A 24073-nucleotide genomic window follows, 5' to 3' on the forward strand; every position below is an offset into this window, starting at 1 on the left:
TCAGTTGCACTGTCTTTTTTTTTTTGTCTTCCATGTGTGTTCTGTGCACTAGCCAGTCCTTGAGATTTTTTGTTCCCTTGAACATTACTCTGGGGCTTGTAGTTGATCTGGTAGATCCTGAACCAGATGCCAGTTGGAAAAAAAATATGCGTTTGTAGCTTTTTTGTAACCAGATTGAAAGGAAAAATGGATGTTTGCTGCTCAGTTTGTTGTTTCTCCGTTCTTTTTGGGGTACCCAAAGGATGTCTTGTTTACAGGCCTGCACTTTATTCATTGCTGATGTTATCACCTGGGTAGGGTATCCCCTTTCTTGAAAGCATCGCACTAATGAAAGTGATCCTTTGAAAAAATCTTGGCTTCTTGTACAGTTATGTTTTATTCTTAAAAACTTGCTGTAGGGTAAATTATTTCTGAGATGTGCTGGATGATAGCTGTCATATCTTAAGAAAATGTTTTCATCTGTTGGTTTGTGAAAAATGGTGCTCAAAAGCTCATGTGTGTGTGTTTTTACAACAACATCCAAGAAGTTTACCTGTGCTGGACTGTACGATGTGTCAAAGGTAAGATTTAAATCTCTTGTATTCACTCACCGGAAAAACTCTTCTAACATATGATGCATGTCCGTCCAAATCAAAAGCGCATTATCAAGGAACCTTCACCATGTGATTATGTTGTGACTATATGGATTATTATATTTTTAAAAAATGCTCAAAATTTTGCATAGATAAATTGGCAATTTCTGGGGCCATAGGGCATCCCATCACCACCTGCTTAGCTTGCCAGAAAAAGTTCTTATTGAATGAGAAATAATTCTTTTGCAAAGCTATGTCGGCCAGTAGGGCAAAAATAAAATAAAAATAAAAATGGGTTGGTGGATTTCTTTTTCATGTTTTTGTAATGTATTGAATACAATGTGCAACGTTTCATCTTGAGGAATGCTAGTATATAAGGACCTCACCTCCATGGTGGCTAAGGTATCTTCTTGTTGCACCTTGATGCCTTCAATCTTTTGTGGAAAATGTGTGGAGTCTGGGATGTATGATTGCATAGATGGGATGAAAGGCTTTAAGAAGAAATCAACAAATTGAGATATAGGTTCTAATACGGAATCGTTCCCTGAGACTATGGGGTGGCCTGGAGGAAGACCGGTGCCCTTGTGGATCTTTTATGTGGAAAACATAAAACAGGGGCACCCTGGGATTTTTCTTGAGCAGGAAGTTGAATTCAGATGGACTAATCCATCCCAGAGCTTGGCCATCTTCCAGAATGTTGCTAATTTGCGAACTTATTTCTGTTGTAGGGTTGCATGTGGCTGGGATGTATGAGGTCTGATCTTGTAGTTGACCTGGTAGATCCTGAACCAGATGCCAGTTGGAAAACATATGAGTTAGTAGTTTTTCACTAATTTAAGGGGTTCACACATTCCCAGCAAGTCTCCACTTCATGCGGATGGCAAGGCTTCGTTAAGGGGTGTGCACAATCCTGGCAAGTCTGACCTTCATGGGAATTCTTCACTTATTTAAGGGGCTTACACATTCCCAGCAAGTCTCCCCTTCATGGGGATGGCTTCACTTACTTTGGGGCTCACACAGTTCCATCAAGAACCTTCCTCCTGCAAACGTTATGTCCTACCCCTGCACTGTGGCTCTTCTCCAATATACCAGGCCCAAATGATGTTAAGAAGCCACCTTGCGTTGACTCAGACCCTTGGCCCATCTAGCCCAGTTTTGCTAGAGCCTGGCTTCACCAGTGGCTCACCAGGTTTTCAGACAAGGGTCTTTCCAGCCATACCCAGAGATCCCAGGCATTGAACCTGGGATCATCTTGCTGCAAGGCAGGTGTTCTAGGACTGAATTATGGACCTTTTGGGGCCAAAGCTAATTTGGAGTAAAGCGGGGGTGGGTCCAAGCAGCAGCTCTCCCTGTTCTCAGACAAGGAAGAAGTCTTTCCAATCCCCGGGTTTCTACGTCTTCATTTACTCCCTAGGGTTTCTTTTCTTTATTTTTTTTAATGGAAGAGGCTGAAGGGGACTTTCTACATTTGAGTCTGGATGGGAGGACCATCCAGATTTTTGAGCTCACCTACACTCCCTGAAAATCACTCTGATGTTCATTTGGCTCGTTTTTGTTTCCAACCTGGTTTTTTGTTTGTTTGTTTTGGCTCATTGGAACAGGAAAAGAATGCATTTCTGGGAAAGTGCACATTTCCATGCATGTTTTTCCAAAGCACACATTCCCCCCCCGCCCCCGTTGACTAAAGCGTGAAAAAGGATACATCTTTTTTGGAAAATGCACACTTCAAAGCGCATCCTTTGAAAAATAACAACACATTTGTCGAAAGCAAACACTTTAAGAACCCGTAAGCATTTCTTAAAAAAAAAAAAAAAGCTCTCTGGCTCACAACCCCATTCAGGATTGCACAAGTGAGATGTTTGCAGGACTTGGGAATGCAATGTCATCCTCGCACATCTCTGTGTTCCCGGCTGGTGCTCTGGCATGGAGCCATGTGCCCTCTCTTTAATTCTCTTGGCCGTGGTTCCAGTCCAATCATTGCAACATCTTAGGTGTATAACTTCCCCTTCAAGTGCTGGGAAAGGGAACGGAGCAGCCTGTTTGCTGCCATCCTCTCCTACCGGCGGCCTTAATGGAGCGAGCAGTTCCTCTCTCCACTAGTAAACAGAAGTAGCCCCCAGGGTGCTTTCCTGCAGTGCCTTGAGTCAAATGGTCCATTGGTAGGAGGAGGGGGGCAGGGACGAGAGTGGCGAGGGGAAGGGATCCACATTTCACCTAGAACCTCTCCAGAAAAACACACCACAGCATTGGAGTCTGTTTTCCTGCCTCCGTGCAGCCTGTGCCCACAGTCGATGCTGGCGATGGAGGACAGCTTCAAATTGCACTCCTGAGAGAGGCATTCTGGGAGAGAAGCCAGGCAGCCGTTCAGCCAGGTTTTCTTCTTTTGAGCCTCAGGGGGCAGACTACGGACTGCTTCTTAAGAAAGGTGGACCAAAGGTCCGAGGTGGCATATAAGCCAGCTTTGTGGGCTCGGGCAGGATTTCTCTCCAAAGCAAAATGTGAGAAGCTGGATCAGAGGAGAGGTGAGATGGCGAGGACCCCCCACCCCAGCCCGTCAGCATAATGGGGTCCAGTGACCATTTGGGTCCTCCTGTCTCAGAAGTCAGAATTGCCCGGGCTGTGGCTCAGTGGTGAGCCTGGCTTTGCATGAAGACGGTCCCAGGTTCGATCCCCGGCTTCTCCAGGCAAGGCTAGGGAAGAATCCTGCCTGAAACTCTGGAGAGCCGCTGCTGCCAGTCAGTGTCTAGAATACTGGGCTAAATGGGCCACTGATTTGACTCAGAACAAGGCTGCTTCCTAACTGCCACCATCAGCAGCCATTCCACATGGCTAGCTCAGAGGAGGGAGAGGCCCCATCCATCAGCGGGGAACAACTGTGGTTTGGTTCCTGCCTGCCTAGGCATTTCCATCTGCAGCCATCTTACCTGGCTGCCTCAGGGGGAGAGGGGAGACAGTGAGGCCCCCTCTATCAGCCCGGGTGGGGCCATGTGGGCTGCTTCCCTCCTGAACCTCTGTCCTGCAGCGCCTCTTCTTTATGGAACATGTGTTAAAAGTGTGCTGGCATCTGAACTTGCTTCTGATCCGTTTCCCTCCCTGACCCCGTTTCATTGCATATCATGTCGATTATGTGGTGAGCCATTCGAGTATGTTCGAGAGCCAGGTGGTGTAGTGGTTAGAGTGCTGGACTCAGTGGAGGCTGGTGGCTCCGATTTCAGTGGTGCTGTGAATCCATTCTGGGTTTCAGTCAGAAACAGCCAGAACTCTAAAGGAGTGATCCAAGGTCCTGAATGTTACCCTCAAAATAGGTGTAGCACCTTGGATATTTCTTTTAGAGTTCTGGCTGGTTCTGACAGAAATCCCGAGTGAATCCACAGCCCCACTGAAATCGGAGCCACCAGACTCCACTGGTTCAACTGGGACCATGGGGGTCTGGGTTCAAGTCCCCCCTCACCATCAAGCTCACTGGGTGACTTTGGACCAGTCACCAACTCTCAGCCTGACCTACCTCACAGGGTTGTTGTGAGGATAATATGGAAAGGAGGACAACGTGAGCTGCCTTGGGTTCCTTGCGAGAGGAAAAAAGGTGGGATATAAATGTAATCATAAATAAGATAAATAAATACATTCCTTTAAATCAGCTTTCCCCCACCTGGTGCCCTCCAGATGTTTTGGACTACAAGCGTGCGTCCTGTTCAGTCCACCCCATCCCTATGATGCCCTTGGGCAGTATGGAATCAGCTTCTCTTTCCAAACCTGCTATCAACTTCCCCATCAATCACTTGCAGTGAGCTGGTGTTCTTGCGCAGAAGATCATCACCACAACAGATACAGCAGTTCCAGGTTCAAATACTTCCACTGATGTGCAGGCAAGAACCGGTGCTGGAGAGAGCATCCACATTATCTGTGGGATTAACGGGACATACATCCGTACCAGTGATGGATGGATCTTTGCAAGGGCAGCGACAATCGTCGCATGGTGGCCTCGGGGTCCCAGGGTCCATCTCTTGAATCCGCAAGCAATGGCAGACATTATGCCTCATCACCCAAGCTTCCCAACACCCAGCATTCCTGAACGTTGGCCATGCCAGCTGGGGCTGATGGGAGTTGAAGTCCAAAACATCTGGAGGGCACCAGGCTGAGGAAGATTGCTTTAAAATGTAAAGTGTAAAGCTTTGAGTGTAAAGATTAAAGCTTTGAGTTCTTTGGCAGAAAGCCAGTATATAAACATAGGGGATGGATGGATGGATGGATGGATATAATATGATTAGGTAGATGGATAGATGATTAGCTGGATAGACAGGCAGAGACATTCTTTTATTTGTGAAGATCCACTGAAAAATCCCAGGCTTTCTGTTGCAAGTGCTAATAAGGCAAAAAGTTACCTTATCTCCACTTTCTCAGGAAAGTTCAGTGATAAGGGAAATGTTTCCCTTGGTAACCCCTTACGCACTAAGAAGAGAAACTCTGAGTATGGTCCTCACAGCTCTGCAGCCACACTCAGAGTAGCCTATGGCTTCTTGCGGCCCATGGGCTGTGCACCCCTGATGTATCAGTTGAGCCTGAATCAGTGCTGCGTGTGGGGGGCATCACGGAGATGCTGGGCTTTGGACCAGGGCGCCTGAGAAGGAGTGCATATGCAGGCCCCAGGGGCTTTCTCACGGCCAGGGGCATAGCTGAATAAAATTTCCAGCTGCTATGGGTGGTGGTTGAGCACCCTGCAGAATAGGCCTTGCCCACAACTGAGGCAGAATACATTCAGCAAAATAGGAGGAAGCATAGACATTTTAGCCATCATTTATTCATGTTGCAGAATCCATCCTCTCTGGGAACAGAATGTGGATTGTATGAATAGAGAACTTTATTTGATTTCATTTTGGGGGCAGAGAAAGCTTGGCCATCACAGCATACTAAGATACGCTTCAGTGCCCGGTTGCGGAAATAAAGATCAGTACAAAAAGCTTGGCTGTCACAGCATACTAAGACAACCTACAGGGTCTGGTTGCGGAAATAGAAGTCCATACAAAACGGTTGTCAAGTCCTGGCAATTGTAGTGAGCTGAGAGTGGGAAGGGCCCCCAATTTAGCATCTGTCTGCTTGGCTGGCCCTTTCATGACAGATGCCCAAACCCAGGATGAACAGGGGGCACAGACAACAATGGAGAATGCCCAGTCCTTCTGAAAGCCCCAGGAAGTAGTCGAGATGTTCCTGGAAACGGCACGTGAGGGTAACCAAGTCCTTCTGTAGGAGCATGTCTGTGAGCACAGCTACTCCGTACGGTGCCCAGAAGAGGTAAAAAATCCAAGTTATGTCAATACGCAAGCTACATCTCTGCCATTTCAGGGCCATCTTGGCCAAAACCATCACCACTGGGAGGATGACAAAGACAGCCAGGCAGATGATGGTGTGAGCCAGATACCATGAATGCAGCTCACCTTCCAGGCCTAGGACACAGAATTCACCAGCGCTGCTGCTGATGGCTGCAGGTATCGCGCACAGAAACCCCGTGAGCCAGAGAATAATTGACAAGAGGAGGCCAGGGAGGTGCCAGGGCATTTGCCATGCACTGCCTGCCACCAGCAGCCCTTGAGCAAAGACACCCCCGTATTTCAGCGCATGGGCCACCTGGCAGAAACTGTCCCCAAAGATCCAGGCTTGGCTGGTTGCCGCTGCGAAAAATGGCAAGATGGCGGCAAAGATGGCAGCCGCCATTGCCATCAGGAAGACCTTGGTTTTGCCTGCATGGTGTTTTCCCCAAAGTAGTGGGCATTTGGCTAAGGCTATGCCAAGGACCAGATTCAAGAGTAAGCCCAGGGTGCTGGCCACCGCCAGGAATGCTGGGATGCTGCTGCTGAAGACAGAGCAGTACGTGTATTGACATGGTTGAGCAAGGATGTCATCGTAGGATGGGCCCTCTTCGTCAGGATAATCCATTGAAATGTTAGCTAACAAGTCCCCAAAGTCTGCGAAGTCCAGGCTGTTGCTCTGATCCTTACCCTAAAGAGAGAGGAGACATGACAAAGAGGTGACTTGCGCAGCCTAATTTTTCAAATACACAAAACCTTTTTAATATACAGATAGGTGGATGATGTCACTCAAACCAGTGATGTCACTCTGATGAACTTTGAGGGGAGGACAGAGTGGGCTTTGATACAACTGGGAATATTTCTTGCCTTGGAGCATGGTTCTGCCATTTGCCCAGAAACGACCAGTCAAGCCATAGGGACATTATTTATTTCCAGTGATGTCATCCACACCTTGGACGCAAGTGATCAATGGCTCCAGAGCAGGATCTGAAGTGAAGACACATGACTGGGGATGTCCCAAGATATTTTGCTGACCCAGGTGAAGCAGTGACTGCAATACCTGAGGCAGAAAATCCTCTGACTCTGCCACTCCCTAGCAGTAAAAAAATATGATAGCAGTAATAAATAAATTCATTTAAAATAATTTTTAGGCCCCCTTTAAGGGTAAAATGCTCTCAAGGCAGATGTCAGGGTGGAAACTGAGCCAATAGAGCCCCAGAGCAGTTCTGATTCTGAGGAGGAACAGCAATCCATGGGAGAGGAGCTCGCTCATCTTTCACAAGCACAGCAGCTGGCAGAGATTCCTCCTGCCAGCATTCCTGGGATAGATAGTGACCCTGGCAGTGAGAGAGCGCTGGAGGGGGGCTTGCTGGATGCTCAGCACAGATGCAGGGAGTGACGACAGATGGAGGGCGTGGAGAGGAGGCGTAGCGCTCGTTTGGTGTGCAAACAACGGTCGCGTCCCGAGAACCCCAGGGAAAGAGGGAGGATCTCTCCCTAGCCCATAAGTTGAGGGTCTTCCCACGGTTCTCCTTCAAATGGGGACCAACTGCCTTACCTGGAGCTTAGGCTACTCAGCTATCTTTCCCCAGTGCTGTTCCTTGCTTTGGCGCTAGCTAGTATTCTGAAAGAGTCATAAAGTAATAAAGGAATAAAGTCTCAGAAAGAATTCCTCGTCATCTGTGTCCTGAGTTGGCTATTGGTGGGGACTGCAAGAGGCAGCTAGGGCACTCCTGACAGCAGCATATACAATTAAAAAAATTCACAAACATGCCCAAAACAAATAGAAGAGCAATAAATAAATATTAAGAACACAAGAACATCAGAAGAGCCCTGCTGGATCAGACCAAGGATCCATCCAGTCCAGCATTCTCTTCACACAGTGGCCAACCAGCTGTCAACCAGGAACCCACAAACAGGACACAATATTCAATAAAATGCTGTTAGAACTCTGTCAAAACTGACGACACCCACAACACCTACATCCCACCAGCAAAAACAGGTGGGTCTTCAGAGCCTTCTGGAAGACCTGCAAAAAGGGGCCTGATGAATCCCTGATGAAAGCTGACTCCAGAGGTGTGGGGCCCACACTGAAAAGGCCCTTTGCCTTGCACTCATCAACGTAACCCTCTTGGCAGTGAGTGGGTGACATGGGCCTCTGTTGATGATGGAGTAAAGGCAGGCTGGTACAGGAGAAGGTGGTCCTTCAAGTAACTTGGGCTCAAACAATTTAAAACTGTAAATCTTTAAACCAGAACTATTTGGTGCCCTTTCCTGACACCCTCACTCTGCCTAAGGTTTGGGTTGGCTCTGCAGATGGTGAAGCCACTTTGTTGAAGCCAAGTAGATCTGGACAGTGTCTTGATGGGGGACCACCTGAGAACTCCATGTGTGCCATGCCATCTTGAGATCTATCGAAGTAAGGTTCCAAGCAAATAAACTGTGAACGTTCTCCCTGTGTGTAGAGATTTTGTTACTGCTCGCACATCCTTAATCCGAATGCTGCCCTGTTTCTCTAGACCCAAGATTGATCAAGATTTCAGGTCAATTTCTATCTGAAGGATCTAGAGGAGGAAGACATAAACCTCCCTGCGGTGGATTTATTGGCTGTTTATGGGAGGCTCTGCATCCATTTTTTCCTTGTCATATTCACCCAAAGTAATTGCATTTGGAAGGGGATGTCTGTTGCCCAGGCTGGAGATGTAGCACTGCAAATTTCTCTGCTCATAGCTTTTGATTTACCTCCTCTTTGTTTAGTCTCCACTTGAGAGAAGGAATTATTTGGCAACCCAGTACATTTCCCCTGATATGGGGCCATTTCTTCACTGCTAAGGTTAGGGGTGTTAAAATTTTCTTGTACTAATTACAAGTATTCCGGGATTCTAGAACTGGACTATATTCTGTTTATGGCCGCTTTCAGTTACTTAGCTTCACTTGCATATTTGTATCCTTCCTGCGTTACCATGTACAGGTGTATTTTACTATTTATTTACTATTTACATTTACTAGTCACTTTTTAAACTAATCCTCTTAGGGCACAATCCTATGGCTGCTAGTCAGCAGCTAGATGGCCATAGGATAGGTTGGTTCCTGGGATCCGACCTCGGAAACCGCGCCCCGAGGTTGGTTCCCTGAGAACCGACCTCCACTGCCTCCCATGTTGTCTCATAGGCAGCGCGGATGAGCCCCATGCTTCGTGCTTGTAAGAGGAGTATGGAGCAGCAAAAATGAGGCATTCTTGGGGGCTTGCCGGGGTGGGGAGGGCTGAAGTGCCTTTCCAATGCTATGCATCTGCCCCCCCGCTACAATTTCCTGCAGCTAGACAGCCGAAATCGGCTGTCTAGCCACAAATGCACATCAGCTAAAGTGCAGAGGGGAAGATCCCCTCAGAGCTGCTCCTGCCCTGCATTGGATAGGCACTCACCGAGTTTGGAGGCAGCCGCCTATCCCTATAGGATTGCGCCCTTAGTGGCATACAACCATTTAATCCACAGAAATTAAAACACAAATCACATAATATAATAAAATATCAAATCAAGTCAAATACATCAGCGACACAGCATTACACATAGCAAAAAGGGACAGCGTACTGCCTTTCTACATAGAGTTGCCATTTTTTATCATGGTCACTTGCCCTGCTGAAGAGGCAAGCTGTATTTTGGCTTAGATATAAAACTGAAAAGTGGCTTGTCTCTTTGGCATGACACTGAATGTCCAAAAAACCTCCCTGCAAAATGTTTTGCATTCCCCTTCTTACTTTTCCTGTGGCTTTGGAGAACACTCCAGAATATGCACTGGGGAGAGTGAGCTCTCTCCCCAGACTTCATCTTAAGAACAGCTCTCCAATAAAATGTTGGAACCCTGCCATCATGTCACACAATGCAGTAAGTGTCTTTCTGGGCATGTGGGGTTCCTTGCCTGTATGATTTGCCTGGCATGAAGCAGAGCTTGTTCAGAGAAAGCATTGCAGAAGAGGTGGACAGCTTGCATTCCTATGTGGCTCGCAGTCTAATTTCAAAAGCTCTCTGGTAAGAGCAATCAGTTCAGACCTCTGGCAAGTGCAACAATAGGTCCTTATGCTAGCAGCCCAGTGGGCAGGGAGGGAAAGGGAGTGGGGACAGAGAAGAGGTGTCTGAAAGTGACAGAGGCCAGAGAGATGAGAAAGGGGAAGATTTTTTTTTAAAGGCTGGTAAGAAAAGAGAGAGAGAGAAGGAGATGGCAGAAAGAGATGGCATTATAAAAAGAGGGGGGGGAAGGGGTGGCAGAAAGAGAGAGAGAGAAGGGGTAGGCAGAAAGAGAGAAAGGGGTGGAAGAATCAGAGACAGAAGGGGTGTCAGAAAGGGACAGAAGGCAGAGAGATGAGAAAGGGAGATAAAAAGGGTGGCGGAAAAAGAGGGAGAAAGAGAGAAAGGGAGGTGGCAGAAAGAGAGGACATGAGAGGGAGGGAGGGAGGGAGAGAGGTGTTGGAAAGACAGAGTGAAGGGGTAGGCAGAAGGAGAGAGAAAATAGGTAGGCAGAAGGAGAAAGAGAGAGAGAGAAGGGGGCAGAAAGAGGGGAGCAGTCATAAAGAGAGCAAGAGAGAAAGGTGGTAGAAAGAGAGGAGTGGCAGAAAAAGAGAGAAAGGGGTGGCAGAAATAGAGAGAAAGGGGATAGCCCTGCCCACTTTTGCCTCTGGCCCCTCCTGCCACCAGCATGGGTCCCCAAACCAGCATGGGTCCCCAAACAGGTTACCTCCAGGAGACTGCAGCCCTTGGCCGAAAAAAATGTCTCACCACTGCACTGAGGGATTAAGGTGCTCTCAGCCAATGGGAAAGAAAGTGTCCCTCAACCATGGGCAGCCAATTGGCAGAAAGCCTGATTTTTAAGGGTGGTGGGGGAGGGGGAAGGGCAGCTTTCCAAGACTCAAGGGCTGTGGACAAAATCTTACATTTATTAATTACATTTCTATACTGCCCAGTAGCCGAAGCTCTGTTCTGGATGATTCCAGAAAGGTGTAGGAGGGAGTTGAGTGGAGAGATCAGGCAGTTGTTCATGATGCTTTAAAGCCATTAAAGGGATGGAGGCATATGGATGGGTGAACATGCAATGTTCGAGTTCTTTGAGGTTCTCCAATTGGAGAAGTATGCAATTCCCCCGGTAGGCTAAAGCATTAAATGCGAATTTTATGGGGATTTGCACACAGGCAAAAGTGTGCATATGTGCAAACACACACTTTCCAGAAGTGCGAATTTGCACAAGTGCACACCTTTGAAACCAATTTCAGGTCTGGGAAGTTTCTAAGTTTCTAATTTCTTGAGAATTGCGTTTCTGCTTGTGTTCGCATCAGGGGTTGCAAACGAGATATGTTTCCCTGATATACGAACAGGAACAACATTCTTGTACAGCCCTCATTCAAGGTTCCTTGAGGCAGGGAAGCATTTCCCATTCTTTAATATTTGGGGAAGGTGTAGGAGGGTATTTGAGTGCATGCCTGTGTGTATGTTAAAGACCTCAAGGAGAAGTGAATCTATTTGGCCCCAAAAGAAGTCACTGAAGGACACACTTGGCTTGCATGTGAATTAACCTCCCTCCTTCACATTTGCTTTGATAACTCTATGCCTCTCCCTGCCAGGCTGCCGCTGTGAATTAATCAAAATTTATTTCCCACCTTAGCCTTTTCTTAAACAAGCGTATTATCTGGGAGGTATTTTTATTGTGTGCCAGGCAGCCCTGGAAAAGGACTGAGGCAAAAAGAAGAGGGGGAACATACAGTTGGAGAACAGTGAGCAGGGGGGGAAACTTTGGGTGTGACAAACCTGGCTGCCAGTTGGCTGGTTTTTGACAAAATGGAGACTGGCATTCCAACAACCATCTCAGTGTGGAAGACTCAATTTGTGATCTGAAGGCTACTGTAGGTTGGACAGCCTCACTCACCAAGGCCTAAAAGTCTTTGCTTTCGGTCTCAGGGCTATCCCGACCTTTCTGGAGGAAGTTGAGTTGTTCAATTTTGGTTCCATTTAGTTCCCCAGTTTTCCCACTTCAGCTCACCTTGAACTTTGAAAATTTCTCCAGTCTTAAGTTCAGTTCATCCTGCAGTTTCAGAACTATTTTTTAAAAAAGTTTACATGAAAATTGCTAAGTATGTTTCTGTGCATTGTTCCTAATATGTGTGTTTTTGTGTGCATTTTTGCCTAATATACACATTTTTTGCAAGGGGTTTTCCAAATATAATGCGTACTTGAACATTACTGTCTCTAATATACATGTTTTGGTATGCAAGGTGCTTAAGCTGTTTTGGGGATTGGGTCCAGCACCTTGGATAGCTCCTTAGGAGGGCTGACTGGGGTTCAGCATCTTGGACAGCTCCTTCGGGGGTCTGACTGGGGTTTGGCACCTTGGATACCACCTTTGGAGGTCCAACTGGTTCTGACTAGGGATGTACAAACCCCTCAACTTCCAGTCCGCGAGGGCGGGTCGGCAGCAGGGAAATCCAGGCTGCTTTGGGCCCCACGGATTTCCCTGGAACCTTACCGCATCTGTCGGATTTTGTGGGGTGGCTCTCCTCCATGGGGGCTGGCCACACCAGGACCTTTCTTTCCCATGCCAGCTGTTAAGGAAGCTCTTGACAGGTGGTGTGGGGAGGAAAGAGCTTGGCAGCACCCCAGCGCTCTCACCTTGGCCTCCTCAAGAGGAGGCCAGGGCGAGAGCATGGGTGGATGGCTGCACTGGGACCCTTCTTTCCCACACCAGCTGTCAAGGAAGTCCATGACAGCAGGGAGGAAGGGCCACAGTGGCACTCCTGCACCCTCCATCCTGCTTCGAATCCACAGCGGATTTCTCCGTCATCCCCAGTTCTGACTGAAACCCAGAGTGGAGTCACAGCCCCACCGAAATAGGAGCCACCAGACTCCGATGAACAGACCCCTTGTTTTCTGCACCCCTTGGGATTTTTTGCCCCAGCAAATCCTTAAACCGTCTTTTGCCATTTTAATGCCTCTTCTCCCAGTTTGGAGAGAGGAGGAAAAGAGCAAAGGCATCCACTCATTAGGAAAATTGTATTCCTTTCGGCGCCAGGTGAAGACCTTTTTATTTTCCCAGGCATTTTAGCATTTTAGCTTTCTAAATTTTTATCTTTGCTGTTTTAAATCTGTATTTTAAACTCCTGCACTGCTGCTAGGTTTTATTGTGGTTGTATTGTTATATTGTGGTTTTAATGTTCTGTATATTTTAAATTGTTTTATTGTGTGTTGTTTGGATTTAATTTTTGTGAACCGCCCAGAGAGCTTCGGCTATTGGGTGGTATAGAAATTAAATGAAATAAATAAATAAATAAATGACACCAGTGTCTGCAGGAAAGGAGCCACTCATTTCTGTTTTGACTTCAATTAGCTGCTGAGAACAATAGCTTGGCACAACCTGTCTCCCTCATGTTATCATAGTGGAAACACAGTCAGTCGATTACTCTGGGAAGGAAGCCAACCTTGGCCTGGCCTGAGCCATGTTCTCATGAAAGAACCTTTCTCGGGGGGGGGGGGAGTGTCCTCCATTTTCAGTGTACGTCAACCACCTTCATGCCGCTCCTGAGTGCAGCATCTCAAAAATCTTTGCCATCTTGATTTAGTGAGAGAGGCCAGGGTTGTTATCGCGGGTTCCTCACGTCTCTGGCAGTGCGGGGTTGTGCGGGGAGAATAACAGGAGTAAAACTGTTCCAACAGCTCAAGTGTGAGGGAAAGAAATAGACAAAAGGGATTCAGGAGCGGAGATGACAGCTCCGGGGATGTGGATGTAATTAGAGGAGAGAAAGTTGAAAGCAGAAGGGACGGGGTATATGTTGCCCTTTAAAAAAAGAAAAGCTTTCTTTTTGTTAAATTGGAGAGAGGCAGGGGACGACACCGAGTTGGTATTTGTTATACCTTAAAAAGAAACAAAAACCCTATATTCTAACTCCAGCTCGATTCTCGCAGTACTGTCCAGTGGTGTACTGGTAAATTTCAAAGTGCAGGTACTCATCATGACATGATATAAGAGGCACTCCCAAGGAGAGCCCAGAAATGTAAGCAGTCTGTATTAGCCACTTTGAGGGCAGAAAGGTGGGGTATACATCAAACCAACCAATGAGTTCCAGCACTTTTCAGCTCCACCCAAAGCAGATCTTAATTTAATTTATTTTATTTTGTTCTAATGCGAATGGGTTTTCACTGCTGATTCAAGACCAAGCCACCCCCAAAGCATTTGCTCTTCAACAGGGATAGCTCACATGGTTGCCAGTAAACTTCGTCCCCCACCCCACAGCTAGTGTGAGGATTGCATTGAAGCTCAGAGGGGATCTGTGTGTGTGTGTGTGTGTGTGTGTGGAGATGATAGCATCATCCCTGCTAATCAAAATTTCCTGGGGGTTCGACCTGGCAAACCCTGCCTCTTCACTATACCACTGATGCTGTCATTTATTAGCCCACATGGCGACAGCCATGCACAAGAGGGCGGTATGAGTAGACTCAGGCTAACTCTAGGATTTGCAGAAGTACAGAAACATATTTAGGGGGTGGCGAAAGACCCTAAAGCGGGTGGGGGGGAACAAAACGAGGGCTGAGCATGCTCGGTGCACACAGAATGCTGACTGATTATTGTATTTGCCTGGGGGGGGGCATTTCTGGTAACCTGTTGCGAAGGGTCTGGAGTGGAATGGCTAGAGGAAGAGGATGGGGAAATAGAGCAAAGATATAAATGTGTTTTCTCCTTTCACTTGCACTCTCAATAGCCATGGTCTGTCCATTCACTCACTCTGGGCAGCAGCTTTGAAGCCCCCCCCCGGGCCCCCATTGCAGATTTATATATTTATATATTAATTACATTTCTATACCACCCAATAGCCAATGATCCCACACGTCTCAGATCCCACACGTCTCATAATACTTATCATCTGCTTTGAACTTTCCAGTGTTCAATGGGCTTCACACAGACACTCACTTCTTTGTAAACCCTTACAACAGCCTGAGAAGGTAGGCCAGTGCTATTATCCCCATTATGAGGAGGGGCTGAGGAAGGAGAGCTTTTCTAGGGCTTCCTAGTGAGTTGATAGCAGAGGTGCGATTTGCACCAGCAACCTCTCCCATCGTTTTCCGAGCCTGGGATAGGGAGCGTGTGGCTGCCTAGATGTTGTTGGATTCCAGCACCCATCATCCCTCACCATTAGCTATCCTGTCTTGGGCTGATGGGAGTTGTTGCCATTCAACAACATCTGGAGGATTACAAGTTCTCCTCTCTAAGCTAATTTAAAATGTTTTAGGTATGTTTTAGGCAGGGTTTAATGCAGGGGAGCAGAGCCTCAGGCTTAGGGTCCCAATCCTGCCTTTTTGGGATTGCAATGGGTGAAATCCAACATAAGTCCTACTTAGAGTAGACCCATTGATGTTAATAGAACATACCTTAGTCATGACTAACTTAAGTCCCATTCATGACAATGGGTCTACTCTAAGTAGGATTGACATTGGATTCTACTCAATGAGCCCTCTGGGGTTTGCCAGGTGGCCCCACCCACTTCACTTGGCCCTACCTCTTTTCCTGACTCTGTTTGGTCTCCTCATTCTAGAAGGTCGAAACTCCTCTCCTAAGGCTGCATTACTGGCAGTAAAAGCTTCAAGAGAGAATATGTGGATATTTTAGGCTCTGCCCCTTTTGCCTTAAGCCCCGCCCACCACTGGGATGCAGCCCCAGAGAGCTTCTCTGAAATGGAATCCAGTCCTTACACTGATTCGGCTTAAATTGAAAAACATAGGGAAAACCACTAAACCATTCAGGTATAACCTAAATCATATCTCTTATGAATATACAGTGGAGCTGAGGAATAGATTTAAGGGATTAGACCTGACAGACAGAGTGCCGGAGGAACTATGGACGGAGGTCCGTAACATTGTTCAGGAGGCAGCAACGAAATCCATCCCAAAGAAAAAGAAATGCAAGAAAGCCAAGTGGCTGTCTGAGGAGGCTTTACAAGTAGCTGAGGAAAGAAGGGAAGCGAAAAGCAAGGCAGAAAGGGGAAGATATATCCAACTGAATGCAGAGTTCCAGACAATAACAAGGAGAGACGAAGGCCTTCTTACATGAACAATGCAAAGAAATCGAAAACAACAGAATGGGAAAGACTAGAGATCTTTTCAAGAAAATCGGAGATCTCAAGGGAACGTTTTGTGCAAAGACGGGCGTGATAAAGGACCAAGAAGGCAGGGACCTAACAGAAGCTGATAAGATTAAGAAGAGGTGGAAAGAATACACAGAAGAACTATACAGGAAAGATCTGAATGTCCCTGACAGCCATGATAGTGCGGTCACTGAACTTGAGCTGGACATCCTAGAGAGTGAAGGAAGCATTACTAACAACAAAGCTAGTGGAGATGACAGTATTCCAGCTGAGCTATTTAAGATCCTAAAAGATGCTGCTGCTAAAGTGCTGCGCTCAATATGCCAACAAATTTGGAACACTCAGCACAGTGGCCACAAGACTGGAAAAGGTCAGTTTACATTCCAATGCCAAAGGGTGTGCGAACTACCGTACAATTGCGCTTATTTCACATGCCAGCAAGGTTACGCTCAAAATACTACAAGCTAGGCTTCAGCAGTATGTGAACTGAGAACTACCAGAAGCACAAGCTGGGTTTCGAAGAGGCAGAGGAACTAGAGATCAAATTGCCAACATTTGCTGGATCATGGAGAAAGCAAGAGAATTCCAGAAAAATGTCTATTTCTGCTTCATTGATTATGCTAAAGCCTTTGATTGTGTGGATCAGAACAAACTGTGGCAAATTCTTAAAGAGATGGGAGTACCAGACCACCTTACCTGTCTCCTGAGAAACCTGTACGAGGGTCAAGAAGCAACAGTGAGAACCAGACATGGAACAAGCGATTGGTTCAAAATTGGGAAAGGAGTAGGGATGTACGAAAGGCACTTACCTGGTCCCGCAGCTTGCTTCGCGGTAGGGGGGAGGCTCTTCGGTTCTCCCCCTGAAGTTCAGGAAGGCGCCCCGCCTCGCCCGGCCGAAATTCAGGCCAGGGGGGGAAGGCGCCCTGCCTTGCCCGGCCGAAATTCAGGCCGGGGAGAAGCACCCCGTCTCCCCGGCCGCAAAATAAAAAAGTGGGGGGGGGAAACACCCGTGATAGGCTACGTAACGATTTACTTAGCCTATCACAGCTAGATTTCCAAAGTCAGCCATGATAGGCTACGTAAATGGTTACATAGCCTATCACGGGTGACTTTGAAAAAAAAAAAGCGCGTACACAAATGGCGGCACCCATGGGCGCCACCATTTGCGTTCCTTATTTGGTCCCGATAGTCTACGTAAATCTTTACGTAAACTACTGGGACCAAATAAGGAACGCAAATGGCGGCGCCCATGGGCGCCACCATTTGCGTACGCGCTTTTTTCCCCCCAAAGTCACCTGTGATAGGCTACGTAATGATTTACGTAGCCTATCATGGCTGACTTTGGAAATCTAGCCGTGATAGGCTACGTAAATCGTTACGTAGCCTATCACGGGTGTTGTTGTTTTTTGAGTCTAGACACAACAGGTTACTGGTAAATTCAAGAAAGCAACTCATTGAAAAAAATGTTTTAAATGAGTACAAACCGAGGAAGAAGGAAAGGGAAAAAGAAATGTAGGGAATACGGAAGACTGAGAGAAGGGGAAGAAAGAAAGAAAGAAAGAAAGAAAGAAAGAGACAAATGAAAGAGAGAAAGGGGGAAGAATGAGAGAAAGTAATGAAAGAGAGAATCAGGGAAGAAAGAAAACCAAGAGAGGGAGAAATGGAAGATGAAAGAAGGAAGGAAAGGTGGGAAGAAAGGGGAAAGAGATACAAGAAAGAAAGGGAGAAAGGAGAAAGAAAAAAGGGGAGGAGGAAAAGAAGGGAGGAAGGCTGGAAGGTGGGAAGAGAGGAAGGAAGCAAGAGGAAAGGAAAGAGGTCAGAAAGGAGGAAAGAATCAAGAAAGAAAGAGTTGGAGACAGAGACAGAGACAGAGACAGAGACAGAGAGAGAGAGAGGAGAACGAACACGAAAGAAAGAATGAAAGAAAAGGCAAGTGTATTTTGTCCACTTTGGGCTTCAGGCACATGTGTGTCCAAACGATGGCTGAGGAAGGGTTGTCTGGGGCCCACACTGCATCTTTTTCTAATTCAAACCTGCGATCTTATCCTAACCTCCGGGAACCTGGTGAAAAATTATTCCATCTCCTTTCACACAAGGAAACATACCAAGGGCAAAGGAAAGAAGATTATTATATTTATATAATACCCACTATTCACACATTTTGAGCAGTGTTATTCTTCAGGGAAGTGATGAATAAGTAAACCCATTTTCTACCAAGAGTCAGTACACAGACATAAAAACCAGTGCTTAATTTTGACAAATTAGAAATTTGTTGTTGTTGTTCAGTCGTTAAGTCGTGCCTGACTCTTTGTGACCCCATGGACCATAGCACGCCAGGCCTTCCTGTCCTCTGCTCTCTCCTGGAGTGTGCTCAAGTCCATATTCATTGCATCAGTGATACTATCTAGCCATCTCATCCTCTGCCGTCCCCTTCTCCTTTTGCCTTCAGTCTTTCCCAGCATCAGGGTCTTTTCCTGGGAGTTTTCTCTTCGCATTAGGTGGCCAAAATATTTCAGCTTCAGCTTCAGGATCTGTCCTTCCAATGAGCACTCAGGGTTGATTTCCTTTAGGATGGACTGATTTGGTCCCCTGCCTACAGCCTAAACCCCACGTCATTGGAAAGGAGAAGGTAAAAGAAAGAAGGGGAGACTCTTAAGGAGGCATGAGATCCTTAAGGTGTTGCTCAGGGGGTCCAGGTCAGTGGTGGAATCCTGGGAGATGTATTTTTCCTTTTTTGGTGATTCATAGGTGGCCACCCTAGGACTCACCCACTGAATCAGAAGACAAGGGTAGGGTTATATCCTCTGGTTGGGAGGGCCATCCCTGTCCTATCCCCAAGGAAGCAGCCTATGACTCAACTTCTGCTGCACACTGGAAGGTCTGAGGGCCACAAGTATTGATACTGGTTGTGTGAGGCCAGTCCAGACCTTGGGATTACTGTATTGGTGGCTGTGGTGTCAATCCCCAGCATTCCAGGTAAGACACAGAAAGACCCCTCTTTGAAACTCTGGAGAGCTGTTGCCAATCCATGCAGGCAAGATTGACTCAATTGCACCAAAGATCTGGCATGGTATAAAGCAGGTTCCTACTTAAATTAACCACTTATTCAAAACCATGAGGACTAAAGGCATGTTTTATTTTTAGAGGAAAGGCCAGAGTTCAGTAATAAAGCAGTTCCATCAAATGCAGCTGGCCCCAGGATCAGTCCTTGACATGCACAGGCAACCCTGGGGGAGAGAGACCCTCTGTATGAGGCAGCTCCCTGTGTTCCTGCTTAAACCAGACCTTTATCCAGAGGCATGAGGACTGGCATCTTGCTTTGGTTTTAGCCAAAGAAACCAAGGAGCATCTGGAAGTGTGTGTTTTAGCACTCTAGGATAGGTGTACCAGCCTATCTGGAGAGGATGGCCCTGGCCTCAGCTGTCCATGCACTCGTGATGTCCAGGCTGGACTACTGTAATGCACTGTACATGGGGTTGCCCTTGGAGACAGTTCAGTAAATTCAGCTGGTGCAGAATGCAACTGCCCATGTGTTAGTGAAGGAAAGGTGATTCGGTCTTATGATGGCTATACTGTGGCAGCTGCACGGGTTACCAGTGTGTTTCCAAGCTGAATTTAAAGTGGTGGTTTTGACCTTTACATCTTTAAATGGGTTGGGACCAAATTATTTGAAGGATGGCCTTCTCCCATATCAGCCTGCCCACACTTTAAGATCAGTAGGAGGGGCCCTTCTCATTTGCCCACCTGTGAGAGCAATTGGGTGGGTGACTACACATGAGAGGGCCTTCTCTGCAGTGGCCCCACCCCTCTGGAATGAGTTGCTTTTGGAGGTCCACCATGACACATCAGGGCAGGCTTTTAAGAAGGCCTTGGAAACGTATGGACTTACTCTGGCCTTCTCCTGATACGATCACTGCTGTTGCTGGTTCTGTTGTTGATTTTTATTGTGTTCTTACTCTTCTATTGCGTTTTTATTGCTCTTAATATTGAAAGGCTGTTCTGTGTTCTATTGTCGTATGCCTCCTTGAGAGGGCTTCTGCCCTGAAAGGTAGCCAAGAAATATTATAAGTAAACAAATAAATGCCCTGGTAGATGCTCCAGATGGCAGTTCTGGTGCTTTGCCACACTTAGGGCATCTAAGCACAAAGCTGAGGGCTCTTCCTGGTCGCCGTCCTGACACTGATGCAAAATGAACAGTATTTACAGTCTGCCTCTAACCACTGGGTGGATTGGCTCTTGTTGATCCTGCAGAGGGGAGCAATGCGTCCCTGAAAATTTGATCAGAGGCACATTGCCACCTGCCCCCTCCCGGGATCTTTGAAATAGACGAGTCTCTTTCCTATACATACCCTGCCTGGCACAATGCCATGCCTATTGGTAGTATGAAACAAAAGCTACCGAAGAAGTCCATCCATCAGTCCATAAAGCAGCCTTACTTCCACATTCAGGAGCACAAATTAAGGAGGGTTTAGTCAAGAGCGATGCCGTTTGCTGCTAGAGCGATGTCGTATAACAGTACCATTTTCTATATTGATATTTCAGTGTTTACAGATTGATCACTCAGCCCTCCTTGTGTGGGTTTTCTTGTTAGTTTATATAAATATTGTTATTTCTAGGAGCTTCAGCAAGAACTATTTCTCTTTCCCTCTGCCTCTCTCGTGACATGTAAAAGATCCACTTAAACTCCAATTTAAAAGCACTAAATCATCCAACATACTACAGTCTTGGACATAAATAGCTGCCTTAGACTGCACCATCGTTGGCTTTTCTGTGTTCAGATCCTTAATATCTGGAGAGGCGAGGGATTGAATGTGGGACCTTCTCCATGCAAAGCAGGTTGCAGTGATGAAGAGGAGGAGCAACTTCTGGGGTGGGGGGGGTTGTCTTATCAGTGTGGCCGTACCTAGTCCCCGGGCAGATGCCTGGCCATGACTGCCCTGGACACCTGCCCTGCTACCTCTTCCCAGCCCCTGTATTTTAATTTTATTTATTTACAATATTTCTTGGCCACCTTTCAGGGCGGAAGCTGTGACTGCTATTTTATTTTTCAAAAAGTGGCAACCGTGGAGCCAACGAGGTTGCCCAGGTGAGTGCGGGCCGCCACGGCTCAGACTGTGGCTTTTCAAACGTTGGCTTGTGCAAACTACAGCACAGTGGCTGAGAGCTCAAGGTGTTGAGAAATGTTGTTCTTGATGGACATCACACCTGCACCAGGCCCCATAAATCCTCTGGGCAGCTTTGCAAATCTGACCACGGGGCGGGGGGACACACCAAAGGCACTCCTCACCCAGAGCGCTACTTATCCTAGGCCCTGAGCGCACAACCCCTCGGCCACCTCCTTACAGTAAGGTAAGCACCAAAGCCCTTCACCCTGAGAAATTTCTCTGAAATTCTCACCCCTTCCCACAATTTTTGGTGGCAGCTTCTTTTCACCCCTCCCCAGGCCATCCCTGCCATTAGGCAGAATGAAGCAGTGACCTCAGGTGGCAGACACTGGGAGGCGGCAGCAAGGTGTGTTACAAGAAAGAACTGTGTGGCCTGTCCCGCCATTTCGGATGGCTTTTGTGTAGGGAATGGGAGGGGGCATCATTTTGTACTTTGCCTCAGGCAGCAAAATATCTTGGGCCAGCCCTTGACCTTCCTCCTAACGAATGGTCGGAAAGAAATACATTGAAAACTTTGGCACAGTGCTAATTTAAACACATTTTCACATTATCAAGTGCCTCATCAAACAAATTTATCGAGGTGGTTTTAAGCAAAAGCAGCAGCAACGAGAAAATAATAATAACGCAGATAAAGTCACAAATACACCAACAAACTCATAAACATGCCAACACAGCTTAAAATGCAATATCAGCTAAAGGAATCTACAGAGTTTGTAAAATGCATTCTGTCTGCACTGGATGGATTGTCAGGTGCCTTCCGCTCCCTTGTTTGCTCATTTAAGAGATTGGGTTTTCCGAATTTCCTGAATTTGCCCAAGTTCGCATTCACGCAAATTTGCGGCTTCGAAAATGCACAAATCCCTCCCAACGTGCGTAAATCTCCCCAAAGTGTGCATTTTCATGCTTTAGCCTATGGGGAAATGTGCTTTTTCAGCCACTTTTTTAAAAAAATATTTTCTATGGCTACATTTGCATAACGTTCTGGAAAGTAAATACATATATACTTATATATCGATCGGACTGGCTTTCCCCAAGTTGCATGGATTCTGGGGGATTTGCAAACTGTATACACATATATATATATACACACATACATATATATATATATACACAGTCCGCAAATCCCCCGGAATCCATGCAACTTGGGGAAAGCCAGTCTGCTGCAGAATCCATGGGTCAGATTCATAGACATCCAAACTCATTGGGTTCTGCTGCGGATTTCTCCGACATCCCTAATCGGGCGTAAGAGGTAAAACCACAGCACACAGAGACTAAAATAATAGGACACACAAGTACTAAAATATTTTTAAGACTGTAAGGGTGCAATTGTATGCAGGACCATCCCTCCCATAAGATGCAGTGAATCCCCCACCTCAGGCAGCAGCACCCCCCGCCCCCACCAGCAGAGCCCTCCAGCGCCACTCCAGCAGGTGCACCAAAGAGTCTTGCCAATCCTATTCTTCTGCTATGGCAAATGCAGCAGCGAAAAAGCATCCAGTGGGGCTCTCTGGAGTAGCTGCCTGCCCCCTGGCTTGCACTGAGAATCCTCTCGGCGAGAGCCGGATGGTGGCTGGGCAGGCTTCTGTGAGAGCCACAGCAGCCGCTTCTACTGCCCTGCAGCTATCCGGAGAGCCAACATAATGGCGCTTGCGAAGAGTTGACGCAATAGCACTCCCTTTGTAAAGGGAAAGGGGCAGATGAGGCAAGGGCTGCGGGGTGCAGATAAGCTAAGGGGTTGTGGCCTCACAGCACATTAAAGGGAAAGGCGTGGTACATCAGCAGTGGGTGTTTTCTCCCATCTCAGGCGGCAAGAGAGCTTGCCCCAGGGCTGATTGTATGCATGTCTAGACAGAAATAAATCCTACAACTCCCCGCAACCGCCAGCTAGCCACGCTGGCTGGGGAACACTGTGGATTGTAGGACTTACTTCTGTCTAAACGTGCATGCAGTTGTGTCCTAAAAGACTTTAAAAATCCTGGTAGAACAGGCAAGTCTGTTCTTCCATCCTAAATGCCAGGTGAACTTCCCTTGCAACAGCATTCCAAAGCTGGGGGAGCCACCACCAAAAAAGCCCTCTCTCTTGGGGCCACCCTCTGAGCCTCAGAGTGAGGGGGTATTTGAAGATGGGCTTCTGTGGATGACTTTAAAGTATGGGCAGGTCCATATGGGAGGAGGAATTCCATTGGATCCTGAGGTACCTTCTGCCACCTACCCTCTCCCCCCCCCCATTCCCCAGTCCAATGCTAAATCTTATACACACATGCACACACACACTCCCCACAAATCCAGGCTGGCATTTCTCTTTGGAGAAATGCATTGTCTAAGAACTAGGAAAGTCGAAGCAAGGAGACGCTGGAGGGGGGACTCACCAGGATAATGCAGTTACCCATGGTTTCTATGCTGGGCGTTGTGGTGTCTAGTGAAGGAGGCTATGCTCTTTTAAATCCAGCTGGCTGCAAGAGGTGCCGAATGTTCTTATAAGATAAGAAGTTGTAGGGTGTTTTTTTTAAGAGAATAAAAAAGGAAGATAAACAAGAAATGCACGCAAATCTTGTCCCTTCAGACACAGAAGTTAGGAAGTAGACGAAGAAGTGTCATGCTCATGATATGTCTGAAACATGGAAAGCTGGGTGCAATCTGTGCGGGGGGGGGGGATACCCTGGCAGGACCTCCATGAGGAAAGGGACTTTCCCTCTATATCCTAAGGCATATTTGGAACATCATGTGCCAAGCAGAGGAAAGCCCCTTAATTTGATGTATTTTCCTGTCTTATTCTCCAACACTGATTAGTTTCCTGCAGGTCGGTGACAGCTCAGCCTCCCAGGACGAACAGCATCAAGGCAGATGGACCCAGCAGCGCACGGAGCCGGGCAAGCGCGCAGCCTCCCGCCTCCTTGCCTGCTGCCATTTTGCGAG

General features: G+C 47.2%; 1 protein-coding gene across 6 annotated transcripts; it reads right to left on the reverse strand.

Annotated features, from left to right (window-relative positions):
* On the reverse strand, positions 1-23571 carry ACKR1 (atypical chemokine receptor 1 (Duffy blood group)). Of its 6 annotated transcripts, XM_084824374.1 has the most exons (3): positions 23527-23571; positions 19882-20033; positions 1-6566 (listed from the first exon to the last, which is right to left on the reverse strand). In XM_084824374.1, exon 3 carries the CDS (start codon positions 6501-6503, stop codon positions 5652-5654), a length of 852 nt encoding a protein of 283 aa, XP_084680500.1. In that variant the 5' UTR covers positions 6504-6566; positions 19882-20033; positions 23527-23571; the 3' UTR covers positions 1-5651. The 6 variants fall into 6 exon arrangements, with proteins under 6 accessions (XP_084680500.1, XP_084680497.1, XP_084680499.1 ...); XM_084824371.1 differs by lacking the exon at positions 19882-20033; XM_084824373.1 differs by having other exon boundaries at positions 19882-23571.
* Positions 23572-24073: the final 502 nt, after the last annotated feature.

The sequence above is a fragment of the Heloderma suspectum genome, chromosome 17, assembly GCF_057233095.1.
Source record: "Heloderma suspectum isolate Gila_16-S chromosome 17, 16-S_ref, whole genome shotgun sequence".
Classification (NCBI taxonomy): Eukaryota; Metazoa; Chordata; class Lepidosauria; order Squamata; family Helodermatidae; genus Heloderma; species Heloderma suspectum.

Bases quoted from the DNA above. Each gene is read 5' to 3' on its own strand.
- ACKR1 (XM_084824371.1), bottom strand. From the start codon at position 23,547: ATGGGTAACTGCATTATCCTG. The intron at 6,567-23,526 runs GTGAGTCCCCCC...CTCTCTCTTTAG, and splicing joins TGGGTAACTGCATTATCCTG to GGTAAGGATCAGAGCAACAG.